This window comes from Solea solea, chromosome 7 (genome assembly GCF_958295425.1).
Source record: "Solea solea chromosome 7, fSolSol10.1, whole genome shotgun sequence".
Taxonomy (NCBI): Eukaryota; Metazoa; Chordata; class Actinopteri; order Pleuronectiformes; family Soleidae; genus Solea; species Solea solea.
In genome coordinates, this window is record NC_081140.1 from 24,614,376 (window position 1) to 24,637,338 (window position 22,963).

Below are 22,963 nucleotides of genomic sequence, written 5' to 3' on the forward strand. Positions count from 1 at the left end.
ATGTGGATATGGCACCGCCTCCTTATGAAATGTTTACAATGAAAAACACAAGCCAAATGAAAATATAATCATTATTTCAGAATAACTTCCACCAATAAAGTATAATATTATATTATATTATATTATATTATATTGATGGGATGTGTACGTTTGAATCATTCTGACCGAAATGTTACCTTCTAATTACAACCAGTCATTATTTTCTTGATAAAAATGTGTTTGGCTTCTAAAAGAAGAGAAGAAGACCTAACAAAAAGGTGGGGCCTCAGAGAGGAGGGCGGGGTTTCCCTCTGTCAGTGAAAGGAAGAGGTTAGAGGAGGTTACTAGTCCACTAAAATACTATCAGGCACGTTTATGCACCTTCGTGTGTGTGAGAGGCGGAGTGAGTCAAAGGAAAAGCGCTGCTCGGGGAAGTCCTGAAGAAGGTAAGACGTACGCTCATGTTCTGACACTTATTTTGAACGTATTCCAAAACACAAACAATGTAGCGTTGTCAATGAAAGGGAAAAGAAAGAAGCCGCGGTTTCATTGTAGCGCACGAGGAGCAGCAGCAACATTAGCAGCACATGGCTGATGCAACAACACAAGCTCAGAGCAAAGAAAAGTTTTCCCCGCGCGTCGAAGTATCGCGAAGTCGAGCAGAAGAGCGCGAAAGACGCGCATGACCACGAGAAAACGCAGCATCCGCGTTGTCTTGTCTTCACCAACGTGTCTTCACACGTACACACATTTTGTAAATACACGTAACGTCCTGCGTCGCTGTGTCGATCTAATCTCGCTCTGTTTGTTGAGAAAATGTGACATAAACCAGTGTTTCCACAACTTCTTATGAAGAGACATGTCGTATTATAAACCAGGGCTCATAAGTCAATTTTGTATTAGGGCAAAATTATTGTAAACTAATTAAATATTGTACATAAATGGTAAATTGAAGAGACGTGTAGGTTTAAAAAAACGATACTACTTTATGTCCGATAAAGGGCTCCAACTAACGATTATTTTCACAATGTATTAGATTTTCTTGATTAATCGAGTAATCATTTGGTCCATAAAATGTCAGAAAATGTTGATTAGTTTTTCTCCAACGTGGAAATGATGATGTTCTCACATGTCTTTGTTTTGTCCACAAACCTGGTCTTTGAAACAAGAATCAGGTCCAGTTATTCTACATAAATTCTGCAAAACGAACCAGGAAAGTCGATTATTGTATAAAACTGAAAATGCTATAATAGTAGCTTTTATTTACAGTGTATATGTACAAATGAAAATGCTCCATTTTATTGACAGACTTCCGCCCAAAATCCACACAGGATTTTTTTGTGAAGAAAGATATTAATAATGTCAGCAACTGGTGGCTTGTGGGCCAAAACTGGCACGCCTGTTCTGACCACCACTGATTATGAATCTTGACAAAAGCAAATTTGTGCATGATAAAAACGTCTCTATTATTTTACACCCAATATTATTGACATTTCCAAAGGATCTATGTTTGATAAATGACCCTGAAACTAATATTTTGTTTATTTTATTTATTACATCTTAAGTAAGAGATGACACAAATCTAAACAGTAATGATGTCATGTTGTGTCTCTTTCTTTATTATTATTAGTTTGTTTGTACTCCCATGACAACAATTACTCACCAACAGCTTAGTTAAACGAGTCTTACAAGTCTTTTTCCTTCTGTGAAACGCATTTAGCCTCAAATTGTTTAGCCTGGTTCTGTCCACCAAGGGCGTTATGTCTTCATCAGCGTGCTTTTATCTGTATGTTTGTCCTTCTGTTTGCAACTTCCTGTCTACAGTTTGTAACGGATCAGTCTGAAATTTTTGTGACGGATCGGTGATCACCCAAGTGTGTTCACATTCACTGATGACATCACAAATATAATTGGCAAAAGTTTAAAATAAAAAGAAGTGATATCTCTGTCAAAAGTCATCTGATTTGAACGGGATTTGGTTTGTGTTCGTAGGATCAGAGTAAGTTTTACCTGGATTTAATTTAGTTTACAGGTTTTTGCGCCGGTTTAAATTGAATTTTTGACAAATTCACGTGTGTGTGTGTGTGTGTGTGTGTATGTATGTGTGTGTGTATATATATATATATATATATATAAAAAAAATCACTGACATCTTGACAGATCAGGATGTGTTTTGTCATGCTTATGTTAAAATAAAATGGTGATGGTAGCAGGTAATATTTTACGCAGATCCAGTGCCATGTAGATGCAATATAAACATTGACAAAGTCTGTGTTAAAGCCTTGGCAGAAGTCTCTGCACTCTAATTAAAAAGTAGCTTTTATTCATTCATGCAAGCGACTGTAAACGCTGGATATTAATTTTCAAATCGTTTAAAAAAGAAAACGAAATAAAACATTTTTTTTTAACAGGGCATGAATTTTAAGGATGTGCAATAAAAGTAATTTGAATATTTAAAAGTAACTAGAAAATCCAGACAAAGCTGTTACTCAGCTGTGTTACTAACCCTCCAGCTGTGTATCAACTACAATCTAAAATAAAATAAAATAAAAATGTCATTAACACTAAGATTAAAATTGGTCAATTTCTTATTATTCTGCCAATTATTACGGTGTAATTATTGTTCCCAGAAACTTTAAGTATTCTTTTATCCAAAGGTGTTTTTTTTTTTGCAATTTTGATTACCTTGATTTCCTGTATTCTGTATTAAGTGTATTCATAATTTGCATAAAAAAAAAAGGGGTGGGGGGAGAAATCGATACAGTGTAACGTTGCGATATTTTAATACGTGCTGAATGATATTATGTATGCAAACGAGTTATCATGACATAAAACCAATGATCCTAGACTAAACTAGACAAGTCTAAAAATGGCAGGAAAGAGCTGAGAAATAGCCATTGGTGCTGTTCAATAATTGGTTACTGAAGTTAAACAATTGTTTCTGAATTATTTTTTAACACTTAATTGTTATATTTTATCAAATAGATGCAAAAAGATAGTCGCCTTAATATATGGGTACAAAAAAAATCAGCTTTAGAACTACTAATAATATTAACATATGAAACCATGAGACCCTGATTTTCCTAATTGTGTTTATTGTTCATTTTAACAATGTTATATTATAAAAAAGTTCTGGTAATATCTACCTTTTAATTACCATAGTGGCTAATTTGACCATATGCATTATTATAGAGGATGTAACATGTTTGATATACCTCTAACCATGTGTTTCATGTCAAGGTTAAGGTCATTACTGTGTGCAGTCAGTCAGCAGCGCATTGTCTGAGTTTGGAATTAGATATTGCAATTTCAATTATTGCACAATTACTAATGCTAACATCTGATTAATCTGTCGACCTCTATATGCCAGTCTTAATAAATTTAAAGCGTTTATGTGGGTTAAATAATCATTCATGTCATTTATGTTAAAAACTCTGCCACTGATCTTGCAAATATTTAAGTAAAGGTCTGTGTCTGTGAAAGTATTTTGGGGGGGGGGGGGCAAGGCTGTCAGTCTGGTGTCAGCCTGACATTTATAAATACAAACCACGTGGAAAGAATAGAGTGTAAACACAGAGTCAGGGAAAGGCCTGCAAGGTCATGTCAGCTGAGCTCTGACGGTGAGGCCTCGCTGTTACATTACACCAAGGTGACAACATGTGTGTTGGCTGCACACTGTGTAAATGATATTAATCATGTGACAAAGAGAACTGAAACAGTTTAATTTAGTGCCATTTGTGAATGTGGACATTCTTATTTAGTGTCAGACTTTATTTGCAGCCCTAGTACAGACATTATTTGGATTTGGGACGCACTGAAGCTCCTGACTGTGAACTTGCGAACGTAGGAGCAGCAACAAATAGAAATTGTTATTTTCCTTTTCATGATAAAGCAGGGTTTTGTTGTTGTTTTTTGGTTTTGCACTTCATAGCTTTAACATAACAAGGTCATTGTGGCCCTAGAGGAGTCACAAAGGCTCAAATCCCCCATGATAGGAAAAGTTAGTTTGGCTTGTGTAAGCTGTCTGTTTTTACATGGCACTCAGTTTGCTCATTCCCCAGCTACACCACGAGAACAGGTGGGCTTTTTGTCGCACTGCTAAATGCCCTTCTCATGCCAAGCAGGAGCACAGTGGCGTCTGAGTTGGCTCCCGGCAGTAATTGTCTCTTGAATTCGTTAGAGGGAAGTTGTAATCAAAGCAACTCTCTGCAACTTTTCTCAAATTCATGCTCGGAAAAATGTTTATAGGCCTTGTTTAGAGTGTCAGCAAAAATCAAGTTGTTTTTTTGCATATATTGATTTTATGTTCTATTATTATATTATATAACACCTAAGCCTCTAAATGTCTCACAATGGTTATTTTAATCATAAAGGGGCCAGAAAATATCCTGTGAGTAAGTGCTTTTGCCTATTTCCCTGAGTAGCTTTCAATATGTGGCAGTTATTTACAATTTACTGCCTGTTAAAATAGTTTATTAACAATTCAAAACGAAGAATTAAGGTGAAAAAACACTGTAGTGACCACCAGATTTTGTGTGTTAAATTTGAAGCGTAAACGGTATAAAACATATGTACAACATTTGTTTGAGTCTTTGTCTCAAAGATTTTGTTTCAAATCATGTCTATTTTATGGATTTATGCGGTGTGATCTAAAAATTAGCTGTCTAAATAAATTTGGATTGGATAATCGGCTGAATCTTTCCATTAATTTCTCAATTAATCCCGTAAGCGTTTGGTTCATAATTGGGGATAAAATGTTAAAAAGTGTTCATCAGTGTTTCCTACACCTAAAATGTTTCACAATCTCAAAAGTGGTCGCTTTTGCCCACAAACCAAAAATATTCAATGTGTATGTGGAGCAAAGAAACTATATTCAGCTTAAAAGCCTGTTATTAAAATAAATCTGAATACTTAAGTAATCAAGTCATTGTTGCCGTTCTAATTGCAGTATATACCCGTCTCCTCCATTACGTGAGAAAAACAAAGCGAGTTCTCAACTGCGACTTGACAATTGTCTGGGAAAAAAAGGATAATTTTCTTTCAGTCTGTGCGTTGGAGAGGCTTTAACTTTCATTCTTTAGTGTTGAGCAAAAGCGGCTCTGGCAGTTTGTCAGCACCGCGTTGTTGACACAGGAATGTGTTCTCACCTGCCTGATTTATGTTGAGCGTAAACGCGGCCAACTCGGGAGACGTTTGAAGGGACCGAAACACCAATTCACAAGGGTGAAGACGAGCATGTGAGCGGCTGCTGTTTCATATTCTCCAACATGCCCTTGTGTGTCACGAGCAGATGGTGATTGTCTGTGATTGGCTGACAGGAGGGCAGGGCTCGACCTGCCCATCTTCCTTTTTTTAGCTCAGCCTCTGCTGGTCTCGTCATGTGCGTACTACAGCACGTGTCTGTGATTGAGTCCTGAACCACTGGCTGTTCACACCCCCCTTTGTTTTTTCCTTCTCCTGACTGTAATGGAAAATAAAAAACCTCAACCTTGCACAATGTAAAAGGACACACAGTGTTTTTCCTGCCTGACGTACCATTATTGACATTTACTGGCTTCCACAACTGTGTCTAATATCTGGCCAGGTCATCGTAACCAAAACAGCTTTGGCTGGTTTAGTCCTTCAGTCTTGTTATCTTTGGAAAAGTATTTGACACTTCATAATCTTTGGTAGACACATCATGTCTTTTTATATTCACTTTTAATGCCGTAAGAAATAATTTATGACCTTGTGATAATCACTTGGAGTCCGACAGCTTTGGACGAGAAAACACTCCTCACAATGTCCAGGCCCCTAAGGCCACGTCATGGGTCACGGTCTATTTGAGAGCTGGGAACCTGAATGGTTTGTACACAAAAGAGGAGTCACATGTCGAAGGCGGCGCCGTTTGTGAAACGTCCGTCTCTGCTCTGATTATTTTGTTGTCACAAACCTGACGGCAGCGACGCCATAGAGACAGCAGTGGAGTGGATTTATAAAGTGAAAGTTCATCAGTGACAGAAGCTCCTGCGTTGTATTGAGTTAAAGTGAGTAGTTAGTCGTTGTTCTGTTGTGTCTATTAGTTGTTCTGCTGTGTCTGTTCTGTTTGAGAGGACACTTGGACAGTTCCTGTGGTTCACTGTTTACATGTTTACATTGATATTCTGATTAGGTCCACTACTCACGATTATTTTTCATCATCTATTAATCTGTCTTATTATTGTGTCGATTTTAGCAAGTACTTGTTTGATCCATAAAATGTCAGAAACCTAGTTTTAATTATCTAAATAGTTGACAATTAAGTTAGTAATCAATTAATAATTGATTCATTAAATATTTATTGCATCCCTAGCTATGATATTAACCAGATTTAGACACAAGTCTGAATAATATGCTGCCATGTAAACATTTTATTTCTACATGTGAACTACATGAGTAAAGTCTGACTCTGAATTAACAGTGGTTTGATTTTTCTGATCTTGGTCACATTATTTGCACATCTAAATCAGATTATGTCATCCTTTTTGAAGTTAGCTGTGGAATTGTAATGGGACAATGTACAGCCAGCCATTTCAAATGGTGGCACACGGGCCACATGTGGCCCAAAAGCAACCCCTGAGTTGTCCCACCAGAAACAATGAAAAAAACTAACATGTTTCACTGTCCTCCAAATATTCCTACATAAATTCATACTAGGACCAACCACGCCTGACAAATATTGATCTTAATTCAGAGAAACTAATGCTGTTGCTAATATTGTGCACCTTTTGATTTTATGCACTTTTGAGTTGCATCTGATGTTAAATTTGACACACAAATTTATTAAAAATTTTAAAGAGAAACAACAGAAATTGAGACCTTTCATGCATTTGCGCTGGTGTACGGTATCATCGCACTGTAAGGTGATCTGCTTAAGTTCCATTATCAGGATTTTTGTAACTGTGTAGCTGATGGAAACGTACTGTAACTAGTGAGTTCAGAGTATTTCTCCTCCCCCATACCTGGGTCCATCTCCTCCTGCTCCTCCCTCATTAGCAGAACTGGTACTGTCAAGTATGACATTGATGGACATCTTTGAGCCTTGGTCTCATAAAATCTAAATCTTGTCAGAGTCAATGGGAACACAGTGAGCTTCTTCTTTTTTTAAACGTCCTTGCTCTGGCTGTTGTGTGTTCGTGTCAGCAGGACAATTATCTACTGTCGGGCATTGGTACCACGTGCCAGCCAGGATGATTCTGGGGACATTGAAAGACATCGGGAAGCAGCTCCTGCGGGTGAAGGTTGTCGACTATAACACGGACGAGTCCCGCTTGTGTCGATGCCTCAACACGTTTGACCTGGTGGCTCTGGGTGTGGGCAGCACGCTCGGGGCCGGCGTTTACGTGCTTGCCGGCGCCGTAGCGCGAACCGACTCTGGACCCGCCATCATCCTCTCCTTCTTCATTGCCGCCTTGGCCTCCGTGCTGGCTGGTCTGTGCTACGCCGAGTTTGGAGCCCGTGTTCCCAAAACAGGCTCCGCTTACCTCTACAGCTATGTCACGGTGGGAGAACTGTGGGCCTTCATCACTGGCTGGAACCTCATCCTCGCTTATGTCATTGGTAGGACACTTTTAAATAGGGAAGGAAATGAGTTGGCTCCTTCACCAGATACTGACTTGATATAAACTTTTGTCCTCCGTACAGGAACTTCAAGCGTCGCCAGAGCGTGGAGTGCAACCTTCGATGAACTGATTGGAGGACACATTGAGGAATTCTGCAGACGATACATGACCATCAGGGCCCCCGGTGTCCTGGCAGAATATCCAGACATATTCGCTGTCCTCATCATAATAACTTTGACAGGTCAGGATATATTATTCTCTTATTTAACTTTATTTATCTTAACATATTTTTATTCTTCATTGTTCATTGATATGCAGATGACACTCAGTGTTATGTTCCAGAAACACAAAACAACATTTCTTCAATCATAAACCTTAATAACTGCTTAGATGATGGTCTTCCTCAGCTGGTCCTGCTTCTTACAACTCCAGCTTTTAATGCTGTTGCAGATTTGATGTGTTATTTGTACTTTGTTATCTTGTATAACCCTTTGTTTTTGAATAAGATGACTCATTTTTCACTTTGTTTTTCTTTCTTTCTTTCTTTCTTTCTTTCTTTTTTTGACTGTTTGCAGGACTACTTGTATTTGGAGTGAAGGAGTCAGCCTTGGTAAATAAAGTGTTCACCTGCGTCAATGTGCTGGTGCTGCTCTTTGTCTTCATCTCTGGCATCATCAAAGGAAACCTAGAGAACTGGAACTTGGATCCTGAGAAGATCCTCAATGCCACCAGAAACTCGAGCCTCAAGTCGGTTCAATCAAAAACGTGTTCCACAAAAATGTCAGAATGCTGATGTAATCATTTCTAAACAAATACTGTTTTTCTTTTTTCCAGTGAATCTGGTTTTCTACCAACAAAGGAAATTCTTGGTGAAGGTGGTTTCATGCCTTTTGGCGTCTCCGGAGTCCTCTCTGGTGCAGCCACCTGTTTTTATGCCTTCATAGGTTTTGACTGCATTGCCACTACAGGTAAGAGGAAATGCAGCCAAATGAATAATAAACACACTTGTGAACAGCATCCCTTTTGATATCTCCTCGTCTGTGTCCTCTGCAGGTGAAGAGGTGAAGAATCCCCAGAGGGCCATTCCTATTGGGATCGTGGCCTCGCTGCTTATCTGTTTCGTGGCGTACTTCGGTGTGTCCGCCGCCCTCACCGCCATGATGCCGTACTACCTGCTGGACGAAAACAGCCCTCTGCCGGTGGCATTTAAATACGTGGGCTGGGATGGAGCCACCTATGCAGTGGCTGTGGGCTCTTTGTGTGCCCTGTCAACCAGGTAAGAGTCTCTCATTCTAATGGTGTGCCAAACTTGGAATGGAACCCATTAGCTATATCGTCTGGCGATTAAATGCTACTCGGCAGATATCCACACTAAGACTTCTATTTCCTGTCACCTTGTGAACAGTGAAGTTGAAATTGAGAGACATTTATAGCCATTTTTGTACAATCTCAGCCAACAGTCTACATATGTATCTAAATATAACTGGAAGTAAATCGAAAAGTCTTTCCACCATACCTTTAGCTTAGAGAGCGTAACCAAATGTCATTGTTCAAACCAGAAACCAGAAGGCTTACACACCCCAAAAAATGTTATCCCTTGCCAACATATTCTGCATATTCACCCCCATAATCTGTTTATAGAATAATGTTGTTAATGTTGTGATTTGATCATGTCCTGTGTATGTGGGTAGAATTCCTGTCACTCTAATGTGTAATCTGGTTTTACACTAATTTGAACTAATCAGTTCATAACTAATATCTCACTGCTTTCATTTTGGTTCACATTTAGTGCCGACATGAACGTCACAGAAAAACTGTCATTTAGTTTTGAAACTTTGAGAATTGCATTATTCTTTATTGTCTGTTATTCCTTGGATGAGTTCTCTGGTCTCACATGTTTAGGTTTTAATCACTTTTTTTTAAACCTACACGCTACAACAAACAAAGCCTTGACCTTAAACTCATCTAAGTCCTTTGGGACAAATTAAAACACTGATTAATGGATTAATGCAGTTTGTGAGTTGGAGCTCGGAGTTCATCCCTCTGACCTTGGAAATTTGACTTCAAATGAAAGTTCTGACTTCAAATGAAATGAGAGATCCGTGGCAACAATCCATGAATATTAAATTCGATTAATCCAGACTATTCTTTGCTCGAGTTGTGTGCATTCACTTACACGGCATGCCGTTTCTCTCTCTCTCTCTCTCTCTTCTCCATATTAGTTTACTAGGTGCCATGTTCCCAATGCCCAGAGTCATCTGGGCCATGGCAGAAGATGGTCTGCTCTTCAAATGTTTGGCTAAAACCAGCGAACGAACCAAAACCCCTCTAACAGCTACAATAACATCAGGCGTTGTGGCAGGTGAGGTTTTGACCTAAAACTACTAACGTCCTCGGTAGGTGGGGGGGGGGAGGTCTTACTCTTAGAAAGCTGTGAGAGTCTGCGCGCACGTGGTCTTAACACAAGACCAAGACCACACTGCTTAGTCTAAATCTGACGCTGCAGGATCCTGAGTCCAGCGTTCTGTCTCGATCAGGCTGCAGTTGAGTTCATGTGTGAGAAACCAGGGTTCAGTAACATTTTCTTTTTCACCGTTGTAAACCTCTGCCTCCTCCTCCTCTTCCTCCTCCTCCCTCTTGCTTCACCCTTGACTCAGTCTCCTTGGTTCCATGTTTCCACTGCCGCGCATTATCTTTGCTATGGCCCGCGATGGTCTGCTCTTCTCGTTTCTGGCCCATGTCGGCGAGAAGAAGACGCCCATCATCTCCACCTTGATGGCAGGGCTCATGTCTGGTAGGTGGCTGAGATGAGGCCAGTGGCAACAGTGCCCTCTTGTGGGAGGAGGAGGAGGATGGTGAAATCACACGCAGTTGCAGAACTTTGAATATTCTCTCAAAATTAAATGTCCATGTCTTTATATTTAAACCTCTTGCTGATGTGCGTTATCTTCTCTTGTGTTTCCTGCAGCTGTGATGGCGTTCCTGTTCGACTTGAAGGACCTGGTTGACCTCATGTCCATTGGCACCTTGCTGGCCTACACTCTGGTTGCTGCCTGTGTGCTTGTCCTCAGGTATTCTTCACCTCTGTCTCACTCTCTCTATCTACATGCAGAGGTTAGGTTTCATACACCGCTGAAGGATGACTGTAAACTAAACGGTTTTGTAAGTATTGTGATATTGGTGATGAAAGGCGGAATCATGGCGGCTTTAAAGCAACATGATCTCAGCGTTAAAACCTTAATATAACGGCTTCAGAATCACAATGGTGCCTCTGTAGTTGTCGGCGTTATGTAACTGTGAGAAATGCAGCTTATGAGTAATGCTGAACTGTAGATCACGTAACTGTAGAATAGTCAATCATCAACAATCATTTTATGGCATATTTACTGAAGGAAAATCAGAGGTTTTTACAGTCAATACGTTTACATGTACAGTTTAATCAAGCTAAGGCCATAGTCTGACTAAGACAGGCAATCGAGAATACATGCGGAGGAAAATCCATATATTGGCCGTTTATTATACGTCTGACTCCGTCTCCATAGGTTGCGCTGTATCTCTCTATAAGCTTAATGCATATTGAAATTTGAATTAGATAGAGCATTGCTTTTGTGCTTGCTGTGTTGTCCAAAGAAAGACGCCGCTGCTGTATGATTTCTGGCAACAGTTCTGCAGTTTTTATGTCGTGTCCTTCTACTTTCGTGTCCAAATCAGGGGAGCAAATTTTGATGTGGGCACAGATCAGAATGCCAAGTCCAACTCCAGTCTGACTAAGTGTAATTGGACAATAAATCATATTATCCAGGTGTTAGTCTGACTAAGACTAGGACTAGCTTTGATTTTAGTCCGACTTACATCCACTACGGCCTTGGCTCTATTAAACTGTACTGAAACTAGAAAATTACTAATATGTGATAAAATGATGTTGCCTGATCTACTAAAGAACTAAACTACAGAGGCACCCTTGTGATTCTGAAGCTGTTACATTAAGGATTAACACTGAGATCATGTCGCCATGATCCCGTCTTTGATCACCAATATCAGAAAACTCAAAACACTTAGTTTTCAGCCATATGTGACATTAAGAAAACCGAATTATTATTTATTTTATTAATAGTCAGACTAATATCAGACTTTTAACCTGCATGTAACCGCACCGATGTGGTTGTTTGCTGTTTTTCAGGTATCAGCCGGAGCAGCCCAACCTCGCGTACGAGATGGCCAACACTCAGGACGAGCCTGAAAACGCCGAGTCATACAACGAGGGGAACATGGACATGTTGCCACAGCCAGAGGATCAGTTCACCGTCAAGAATCTCCTTTGCCCTGCGAACACGGAGCCGACGCCGCTCTCTGGCTTTGCCGTCAACATTTGCACAAGTATACTTGGTGAGAGAGGGGCACACGCACCCAAAAAAACACACAGCCCAAGGAAAAACTGGATTATCTCTGAATGATTCATCTGCACATACACTGATGTTCCGTCTTTCCTGGCTTATTTTCTCCACTTCAGGTGTGCTGGTGTTTCTCTTCAGTGTCATCGCGGTACAAGGAGGCCTGGCCTCCTGGTCAGTGACTCTCCTCGTCATCATCATGCTCATGTGTTTGATTCTGTGCGTTGTCGTGTGCAGGCAGCCGCAGAGCAAGGCCAAGCTTTCCTTCAAGGTAAAGTCTGTTCTCTCACCACATTTAAAGCAAATAGCTCGGTGCAATATTTTATTGTAATTAAATTGTATTGATTAAATTAAACAAATCAGATAGATTTGTTTAATTTGTGTGAATAACTAGAAAATGAGACACTTTTATGACCCAAACTAAATGAATTAACTGAATAAATTAAATGACACCAAACCACATCTTTTTTTTTCAAAAGTTGAAGATCCAGTGTGTAAGAATATTATTATTATTATAATTGACAAGAGCTCCACGTAAAATATAGTTATTATACGCCTGACTCCGCCTCCGTAGGTGGCCCTGTGTCTCTCTATATTGACGTATTGCTTTTGAATAAAAATAAATGCACTCTCACAATTTGATGTCGCTAATTTTTACACACTAGACCTTTTAAAAATGGTGTCATCAGCATTTATACTGACTGTTTATGGAATACATGTTTTTTAAAGATTAATTGCATGTTTTTTATTTGGTGAAAATCAAATTGCATGAACCTAACATTTTGAACACGTATTGACTTTAACATCATCACAGTTCTTTAGTTGCACTAAAAACAGTTGTTTAGTGTTGGTTATGGTAAAGAGTACTACAATACCCACAATCCTCAGCTGTTACAGCGACGTCTTTCATTCACCGAGCTTGTTGCGACTTTAATGTTTGCCACAATTATTAAAAATTACATTACAATTGACGCAGACGCTATGAAACATTATTTCCCACAAATGTTCTTGTACCTGAATGCAACACTGGAATAACAATATATTGTTATTTTATTTAAATATACTGTATTATAACACTGTAATGGTTCTGTTGATGTTTTTTAGAAACAGCTGAAATTTATTTGTAATTTAAATGTTTACATATCTTTTTAAAATACAAATTTTTTAAAGCTTTTTATTGGATTTTTGTTTTATTTTGATGTCTGTTTGTCTTCTCAAGCACTTTCCTTACTGAATAACTTTGTATCTATTAATGCACGTAATATTTTCTCAAGTGTTTTATGTTTATGTTGACTTTGTTTTAGGTGCTTTATAAATATAAATATTATTAACCCTTTAACACCTAACCCAATGTTACTTCCAGCAGCTGTTTCCAGGCTTTAAACTCTTTTTTTACATGGATTTTCGGAACCTCGGCTGCTCTTAAAGTAGGCGTCCACTGCTAAAATCTTCAGTGGCAACGTGACCTGCTGATCTATTGTTGTCATCTCTCTCTTCACAGGTTCCTCTGCTGCCCTTTTTGCCCGTCATTAGTATGTTTATTAACGTGTACCTGATGATGCAGCTCGACAAAGGAACCTGGCTCCGCTTTGCCATCTGGATGGCCTTAGGTACTTAACTTTTGTTGCGGGTTTTTTTTCCGTGTGTGGTGTAAAAATGACCTGCACTGCTCATAAGTTGTTGTTAAAAAGAATACTTATATCTGTAGGTTTCATCATCTACTTCGGCTACGGCATTCGAAACAGCGCCGAGGCGTCGCTGACTAGGTCGGACGACGCGTACGCGCCGCCGTGCACCATCAAAGGCCAGCCCATGACGAAGGAGAAGGAAGCCTTTCTAAGCGAAGCGGCCAACGCCGCCAAAGACGATGACGCAGATTGCTGATGAAACAGGAGGTTCACTAATTTATTTTGGCTCTGATCGCTTCATCAAACACTGACATATGTTAAATTCCCCCCAAAAAATGGCTGCAAATCCTGGAGACATACGGCAGCGTGTTTGTCCTCGGCGCGTTGGGTCGATTTCCTAATTTCAGCCGGACATATTGTCTCATTTAGTTTGGCGGCCAAATATGAGACGACATGAGGGAAGAAACAGGATGTAGATTTTAGTGGATGAAAAGTTTTACCTTCTAAACTAAAACAATTTTATGATTTTGCCACTTCAGGTTTACCAAACACAAATTAAACCGTGGAAAGGAACCAAAAACAAAACTTGTTTATTTAATTTTTTTAAAGGTATGCAGTGTGTTGACTGTATGTAATGTTAAACTTCATTTTGGTTCCTAAATCCACAGGATACACTCATAATCATTATTATAATTATTGTTATTATTGTTACATTTTTAAGTTTAAACTTATTTTTAATACTTGCTGCGCAGCAGAGCCACAGTTGGATGGAGCACAAAATCAACAAGTAATAGAACTTTAAACATGACTTTTATCAACTGCGCTTTTGATAAAAGTTACAATGGGAAGTGGTTAATTTTTATCTTAATTATTATTATAAATGACAAAGTCGTTATTGCAGCTCATCTTTAAGTAGTTTGTTTGCAGAAAGCAGGTTTATATTTCCATCATTCAGTCGGCACAGTGATAATCCCATTTAAAAATATACAGTAATTGGACTATGGATTACGTTATTCGGGTATGTTAGTTCGACGAGTGTGTCTCGGGCCTAGCTAATCTTAGAAATACCAGTTACGTGATATTTTGCACATAGAAACAGCGTAGCAACATGTTTACAGATGCATTCCGTCCACATGGAAACAGCGTTTTACGGGACGTGAAAATGGTATTTTTCTCAAAAACGCCAGCCCGCTACTTTTAGGGGAAAAAAAGTATTGAATCGTAAAAAAATAAAGACAGGAGAAAACAAAAGCTATTTTTTAGCTTTCAGCTTCAGTTCCACACTCATTCGACTGCACTGAACATCCACAGCTCGCTCTTGTCTGTGCGTCGGGGTTTGTGAGGTCGCTCAGACTTTCAGACTTTGTAAATACTTGCTTGATATTGAGTCTGCAATCGTGCGCCACGTTACATGTTACATTACATGTCATTTAGCATTTAGAAATGCACTTATTGTAAGACACTTTTATCCAAAGCGTCTGTGCATTAACTGCTGAAACTGTAAAGTAGAAGAGCCAGTAGGAGGCGCCCTCACCTTCTCTGTTCTTCCCTGTAATTCGTCACAATCTCTCAACTCAAAACTGTGTCTTTCTCGGATCACATGATTTTACTTGATGGTGATTTCTATGGAATTTATAAATTTATAAAAGAAGTGGTCATTTATAATTTATACATTTATAAAAGAAGTGGTCATTTATAATCCTTAAACAGCTGAAAGTTTCACTGTATCTTCAAGGGCCTTTTGAGAAATATCTCTTATGGTGCAACTTTACACTTAAGAGTTATTTAACTGTTACTGAGTAAAGGTATAGAAAACAAACATCTGTGCCTTTTACATTAAATTAGTATCTTTCTGACCTTTTTAAGTGTCTTCTAGTTGGTTGATATTAATCAGATTCACCGGTGTCGTCTCTCGTGGGATATTGCACTTTAAATTCCGATAAAAGCAAATCTTATTGGATATTTTAAAATGAATGTATCGTAAGTTCTGTGTGATCATCTATGAATGTTATATATAGAGAGAGAGTGTGTATAATTTTATGTGTAAAGACAATGTAAAAATGGGGTTGAGGCACAAATGGTCGGTGACACTGAACACCTTCGGACCCCGGTTAGACCTGGTCTTAACGTCCACGCCTGAGTAATCCGATCACAGCGTCAAGTCCACGCCTGAGTGTGTCGTAAGATTTGATCATAAAAAAACATATTAGGAGGATTTTTAATGGTTTAACGACATTCCTGTGTCTGCAGAGACAGTCTATCACCAGCTCATCTTCTGATTTACTGCAGTTTTACAGTATTTTTACTTCTAAAATGTCCTAATTTTGACATACAGTACAGTCCTGTCATAAAACGAAGAAGTATTTCAAAAACTGGTTTAAAACTAAAACATATTATTGTTATTTATTTGGCAACTTAAAACATACGTTCATGCAGACTCACTGGGCTTCTACTCTGAGAAATGAAGCATAACATTCAGCCACTAAAACACATTTTCCTCTTTAGAAAGGCAAGTAAATAACTTTAATTTAGCGTTTTAATCAAGAAATAATAATGTGCTTTACTATTTTTTACAGTTTGGAAAGTCATAATGATAATATGATAATTATGTCAGCATTATAAAAATGTTGTTCTTAAACATTAATCATTACAGAAACAAAAAAAATGATTTTGATAATCTAATTTCCAGTTTTGTTAATTTAGTGCAGCTGTAGCTTTGGTTGTTGCTCTAATAAATGTGTTAAGCACTGTAGTTGAACTGTTATTCATCAGCGTGATTAGAGCATTCTCTTTCTCTGTGACACAAACTCGCATGTGATGTCACAGGAGAGTCGTGCACAGGTGTGGACTCAACGCTGCCCTCTTGTGATCAGATCTCTCAATTTGGACAAATGTTAAAAGCGGATATAAACGGGGCCTCAAGTGATTTTATATATACACATATTTATATATACGTATGTATGTGTGTGTGTATATATATATATATATATATATGTGTATATGTATGTATGTATATATTTATATATGTGTATATGTACATATATATGTATATATATTTATATATACATATGTGTATATATGTATATATGTGTGTGTGTGTATATATACAGTATGTGTGTGTGTGTATATATATGTATGTGTGTATATGTATATATGTATGTATATATATATATATATATATATATATATATATACACATATATATATATATATACACTTTACTTCCAGCAGTTACAGATGAGAGAATCCTCTGTGTCAGATGCTGGTTACTGATAATGAAAATGTACAGATTAATTTAATATCTGAAAACTACTGAGCGAACATACAGAATCTGAGTTCTTTTCTAAACCGTCTCGCTGTTACATTAGTTGTTGCTCTTCTGACGTCTCACGTAAAACAAATTGGATTGTAATGAGACAAAGTGGACGTTTATATAATTATCACTGTTGAGATAAAGCTGCAAGATTTTTTAATTTTTTTTTTTATAGCCCTGAACAAGTGAGGAATTATCTGGATGATTTGGGGGAACATTTTTTAATTTTAAATATTCTTGGATAAAAAATCGCAATAAATACTTAGTAATCTCCAGTGTTAAATGATGTTTATGTAAATACTCTTAAATACGCGTGCTTTAAAACATATGGTTTGGTAACAGTATTGAAGTGACGCAGTGACTTTCACTTGTACAATTTCACTCATATTTCTTTTTCAGTCTTTTTTTTTAATGTTACATCAAAAAAAATAATTCTCAAACCAGTTTGTTTGGTTTCTCTTGGGCTGTGAGTTTTATGGTTTTGGACGATAAAAGTTTAAATATGATAACGCTCCTATTCTGCTGTAAATAAAATTCTGCTCAAGTTTGTATTTAAATGTTTGCGCTGCTTTTATTCCACTTTTCCTGCGTTTGTATATTTATTTTGGATAAAGTAACTGGGAACTTAAACTTTGGAGTTAATATATGGATACATTTTAGAAGAGATAAGTGACAAAACTTTGTATTGTCTGCAGAATGAATTAATCTTATAAACATACAGTGTTGATTATTCAGTGTTTATTTTATTTTTCTGGCACCATTGCATGTCCTGAAGTCGTTGACGTTTTCATTTCTTAAGTTTTAACTTTTAAAACATATTGGCTCTTATTTTGAAAGTCCATCGTTCTTTTCTTTACTTTTCCTTTGGGTTAAGTTGTATTATGTTGTTGTTTTTTTGTATGTGTGATGAAAATTTGAATTTTTAAAAGGGGATGTGGGTGTAAAATAAAAAAGACTATGAAGAGAAGCGTACGTAGATGATTATTGTTCCTACAAAGCTTTTACTTCCTAAGAATAATATTAAAATCCACGTTTTTGCACCTCAGTGTTATTCGGTAAAGCCGCTCCAATTATACAGCATTTCTTATACTGTACAAACATTAACTTTATTTATCTTTCGTGTGACACTGGTGGCTATCACTTATAATTCGTACAAGTGAGCGACAAAAACTACAAAGTAAGATACAAAAGCCAAAGAAAAGATCTACAATCATGATTTAGTTGCTCAAATAAAAGCTGTTTTGACTTGATAATGATGTGTGTCACGGCATAAAATATTCAAAAATGATTCTAGATACTCACAGTCATGCAAAACAAGGTGGATTAAACTAAGTTGCTGAAGGTAAGATCATAAAACTAATAACGTAAAATGCAAATCACATGGAGAGTGTTTTTGATGTGTTTATATTTGGGTTAGTGCCAGAACGACTGTTTTAAACTGTTTTTTATAATCATTTAGTGGATTTTCTGTCAGAAATGTGCTGAAATATGTTTTCCCAGACCACAAAATATTAGTTTTTTGTCCACAAACTATTATAATGACTCAGTTTTAATGATTTTCTTGGAAAAGAAGCCAGAAATATTCACATTTAAGAAACTGAAAGTTGTCACTTATTTTTATAGCACACAAAAACATAGTTGCACTGCTAATGTTGGTTTCCATTTCGGTTGGTTTGATGATGGTTTGTCCAGCAGGGGGCGACGTGGGCACATGTTCAGCTGGGCGTCGAGTCTCTCCTCTCTCCTCATTCTCCTCCCTGTTTTCCAGCATCAGAAGCAGCAGCAGCAGGAGCGATGCTGCAGACCGTCTCCTCTCCATCACTGCTCCCTCTGCTCCTCTTCACTGTCCAGCAGCTTCTCCTCAGCAGCAGCAGCAGCTCATCATCGTCATCATCATCACCAGCATCCACCAGGTAAGGATTCATTTCTCTGCAGGGAGCCTTTGGTTGTCTAAAAACCTCTCCGTCTTAGTCTCAATCTCAGATCAGCGGTGGCAGCGATCACAGATCACTGGATTAATTTTGGCACAGCTGCAGCGTCTCCTCTGCTGCTGGTGTCACTGCAGATCCTCCTGTGATCTGAGGTTCTTTTCCAGTTTGCAGGAGTTTCAATGTTGCATGTGTTTACGTGAAGGCTGACCTGACACTGTAACCTCACCTCAGTGTGTGTTTTCTAATCCCTTTATCTCTTTATTTGTTAAATATTGTCTGCTGTGTGGGGGATTATGTGCGTAAATCTGCTCCATTAAAAAAAGACGCTGCATTAGTAATCATGGAGAAGTGTCACTGTCAGACTTCTGCTCCTCCAGTTCTACACACACACACACACACACACACACACACACACACACACACACACACACACACACACACACACACCTGGCTGTTGTTGTGTTATGTAAGATGTGACAGTGAGGAGCATGTGTGCAGTGTCCACACCCACTCAGGCCTCAGTTGCCCTGCGATGGATGGAGGCTCAGTGTGGAAAATAATGCCATTTTTTTCCCCACTCAAAATAATATAAAATAGTCCTTTATTAGTAATTTAACTCCATTTTAACAGCAAAAAGCAACCAAAGGAAAAGATAATACATTAAAAAATTATGTGGAAATATACAATATAGAAGAATATTACATTTTAAAAATAGATTCATGTAAGTAGTATAAGATGGTGGTGAACAAGCAGGAGCTTAAAATGCACTTATATGCACTAAATTGGGTTTCTCTCACCTTTGCTTCTGCTCTAGTTGCACACACACACACACACACACACACACGCACAAGCTACTCATGCATTAAAATCGGGGGGGCGGGGGGGGTTCCTCCATTTTCCCCTCCTCGTCCTCAATATTTCATGAGTATTCCGGTTAAAGCGTCAAGTTGGAGGCAATCTGCGGACGAATAAAAGCCTCGATCTGTGCTCTGCGTTATGAAAAAAGAGCTGGAGGAGCCTCAGCTTTACTGTGTGTGTGTGTGTGTGTGTGTGTGTGTGTGTGTGTGTGTGTGTGTGTGTCACAGTGTGTGTGAGTGTGAGGATGCACAGATTTCATCAGAGGCCCCGGTGAAGGTCTCGGCGTCAGGCTGCATATGAGGAGGCAGGTGGCAGAGGAGGGGGGATGGGGACACGTCATCATGCTCAGGGAAGCATGTTGCTGCACGGCGTGAGAACATACATGCATTTCCTCAATTTTTCTCCTCCTCCCTCCTTGTGTGAATAATGGTGTCACGGCAGGAACATAATCAGCTGCTGCAGGAGGAGGAGGAGGAGGAAGAAGAAGGACACATGAGAGCAAAGCAGCCGGGGGAATGTAAATGAAAAAAGGTAATAACAATAAAGAAGAAGAAGAAGGGGGAGGAGATGAGAAATAGGCCTTTGTGTACAGTAAAACTGTAAAAGTGTGTGTGCTGTGAGTGTGTGGGAGAAATTGCAAGTGGAATTAGAGACGGGAGACTTTTCCCAGTACGACAAAAAAAAAAAACTGTGAGGCTCTGCTCTCCACAGATTTGTGCAGAAGAAGAAGGTTTAATTATCTCTGTAATAATGATTTTATGACGGAAGATGACGATAAAATGAAATTATAAAAGCACAAACGGAGGCAGGACAGGTGTCATCGATGACTCGGAGAAAGAGAGGCTTGTGACGGGTTTTCAAGCTCTAACGTTGACTTAATTTGTGATGTTATTGTGTGCAATGAATCAAATCAAATCACAAGTCTAATTTTATTTGTGCAGCACCAAGTCACTTTACATGGTGACCTTATGACCTCTTAACAGGAAGAAACATCTGGCAGAAGCAGGCTTATTTACTCCTACCACCTATTTTCTGCCAACCAGTGATGATAAAGCGTTAGAAGACGAAGGGATGGAAAAGAAAATTGAGGACCAAATGAATTCAAACTATCTAACAAGCCAGAAAATAATCTTATCTGACGATTCTCGAAATGAAAATACAGCAAATGACCTCCGTAATTAAATATAAACGGGAGGAAAATGAGTCAAAAAGTCCAAAGAATTATTATAGAATTACATGAGTCAAAACAATGTGGCTGTAAGCTGGACCGCGGACTAATGGATTCTTACTTAGTCCTACTTACACACAAACACAAACACAAACACACACACACACACACCTAATGCACAGCACAACACCCGTTCATTCAGAAAAGGAAAAAGGAGAAAAGAAACAAACACACACACAAAATGCGATGGCAGTCGTCACATTCTTACACACTGCACCTTTTACAGATGAAAGGATTACGGCAGATTCTCTCTCATTTGAAACGACACCAAATATATCCAAGATTGTTTAATGCAGCATGTTTTATGTACGAGTAAAGAGTAACTGCCTGTGTGAGGCAGCAAAGGGAAGGAAGAGAATCTGATGCAGTGGCCTCTGTTCTGCTGAAACAGCATTTACTCCAGAGACTGTTGGTCCTTGCTGCAAACATACTCTCCAGTCATTAAACTAATATGTATATTCAACATGAATAACATTTACATTTTTAAAGTGAAAATGCTGTAGAAATACATATAAAATGTCACATGTAACCTCCTGTGACTATTTCAAAATAAAAGTCTGGGTGTTTGTGTTTGGTCTGTATTTGCAGTAACGTTGTGTAGCGCTCCACGGATCCCGAGCGTTGTCTCTTCACTTTGTCACCAGGTCAGGTATTGAACAACTTTTGGTGAAAAAATATCTAGATGTCCGAATTGAGCTAGCACCGACTTGAGGTGACCTGTGAGGCCTTTGCGGGCCGGATAGAGCTGGTTAGCGGGCCACATCCGGCCCCAGGGCCTTATGTTGCCCATGTGTGCTTTAGTCCCTCGTATTCACGTATCCATCCAATGAGAACAAGCGTAGAATCCGCCAGTTTTATTTGCCCGTCAAGCTGTTTGAAACATGTTTTTCCATATTTTTCTAAAGTGACAGAAATGAATGGAAAAGCGACTTTGCTCTCAGGTTGATTCATGGTACATTTCTGGACTTCACAACCTGAGGTGTATGAGTTAAAAACATGAGTGTGTCAGGTTTCTCTGTGCCGTGCAGCCGTGTTTTCCACTGAGGGAATATGTTAGCTGCAGACATTTTTTCTATTCTGTGCTTCAGGCTGAAGAGAAACTGCAGCGCAGTTACCGATTGCTCGGCCTCTGTTTAGTCCCAGCTTCACACTCTTCACACTCGCTGCTGCTGCTGCTGCTGCTGCTGCAGCTCCTCAGGTCCTTAGCAGCAACACACACACACACACACACACGTCTGACTTGACATTTTATGTCCTCTCTCTGCTCGATTAGTGTCTGTGATGGTGGAGAAAGTGCAGGCACAGTTGAGTTCCACCTTAAACCTAAAACCCTGACGTGTGTGTGTTGTGTAAATTGTCAGCAATTAGTAGTACGGCCTGTAAAATCCATCTGATGAGGTTCAATTTGACCTGTAGCAACTTCAAATACAAATACTAAACTTTATTTTGTATATGTTGGCACAATTCCTGGTGTCAAATGTCAGGTGCCAAGCAGTGTTTGTAAGGGTTAAACAGTGACGCTAACAATCAACGCCTCAGTTGTTCAATGTAAGAAAACTAACTTGAGGTCAATTTTAGGTTTTGTATTGCAAAAAAAGACATATTTTAAACAGGTTTAGTCCCTCGCTCTGCCTGTCGTTTTTTATCAGCAATTAAATAAAGGTTAAAATATATACAAACAGAAAAAAACAGTCAGTCAAGGCAGGTATTAGTGTATAGGCCTATTGCTCTTTTTGCTGTGGAGAGAATTTGTCTCTATTTCAGACAATTTAATTTAGAAAATAGCCCATTTTCTTAATAGAATGAAATATATTATATTCTAATTTACACAAGATGAGATATACGTATAAGAACTGTAATTATAATAAAGCATAACTGCTCATAGATAGATAGATATTTTGGACATTTTTCTCTCACTTCCATCTCTTTAGTCCCACATGATACTGCTGTATATATACATAAGTACTGTATATAATTTAAAATTTGGAACATTTTTTCCTCGTCCTTTCTGGCATGGGTAGGTCACATGACGTGGAGCTAACAGTGTGTGTCATG

General features: G+C 38.6%; 1 protein-coding gene across 4 annotated transcripts; it reads left to right on the forward strand.

The window, feature by feature from the left end:
• The first annotated feature begins 302 nt into the window (after positions 1–302).
• On the forward strand, positions 303–16,543 carry LOC131462964 (high affinity cationic amino acid transporter 1-like). Of its 4 annotated transcripts, none has more exons than XM_058634553.1 (12): positions 303–425; positions 7,144–7,557; positions 7,642–7,800; positions 8,135–8,306; positions 8,394–8,527; positions 8,613–8,835; positions 9,782–9,921; positions 10,528–10,630; positions 11,740–11,945; positions 12,070–12,221; positions 13,452–13,560; positions 13,659–16,543. In XM_058634553.1, the coding sequence occupies exons 2-12, from the start codon at positions 7,188–7,190 to the stop codon at positions 13,832–13,834; spliced, it is 1,944 nt and encodes a 647-aa protein (XP_058490536.1). In that variant the 5' UTR covers positions 303–425; positions 7,144–7,187; the 3' UTR covers positions 13,835–16,543. The 4 variants fall into 4 exon arrangements, with proteins under 4 accessions (XP_058490536.1, XP_058490538.1, XP_058490535.1 ...); XM_058634555.1 differs by lacking the exon at positions 9,782–9,921 and adding an exon at positions 10,217–10,353 and having other exon boundaries at positions 321–425; positions 7,141–7,557; XM_058634552.1 differs by having other exon boundaries at positions 322–425; positions 7,141–7,557.
• The last annotated feature ends 6,420 nt before the right edge of the window (positions 16,544–22,963 follow it).

Coding starts and splice junctions, on each gene's coding strand:
- LOC131462964 (XM_058634553.1), top strand. CDS start 7,188: ATGATTCTGGGGACATTGAAAGACATCGGGAAGCAGCTCCTGCGGGTG. Junction 8,307..8,393: donor ACCAGAAACTCGAGCCTCAA/GTCGGTTCAATC, acceptor TCTTTTTTCCAG/TGAATCTGGTTTTCTACCAA. Junction 10,631..11,739: donor GCCTGTGTGCTTGTCCTCAG/GTATTCTTCACC, acceptor GCTGTTTTTCAG/GTATCAGCCGGAGCAGCCCA.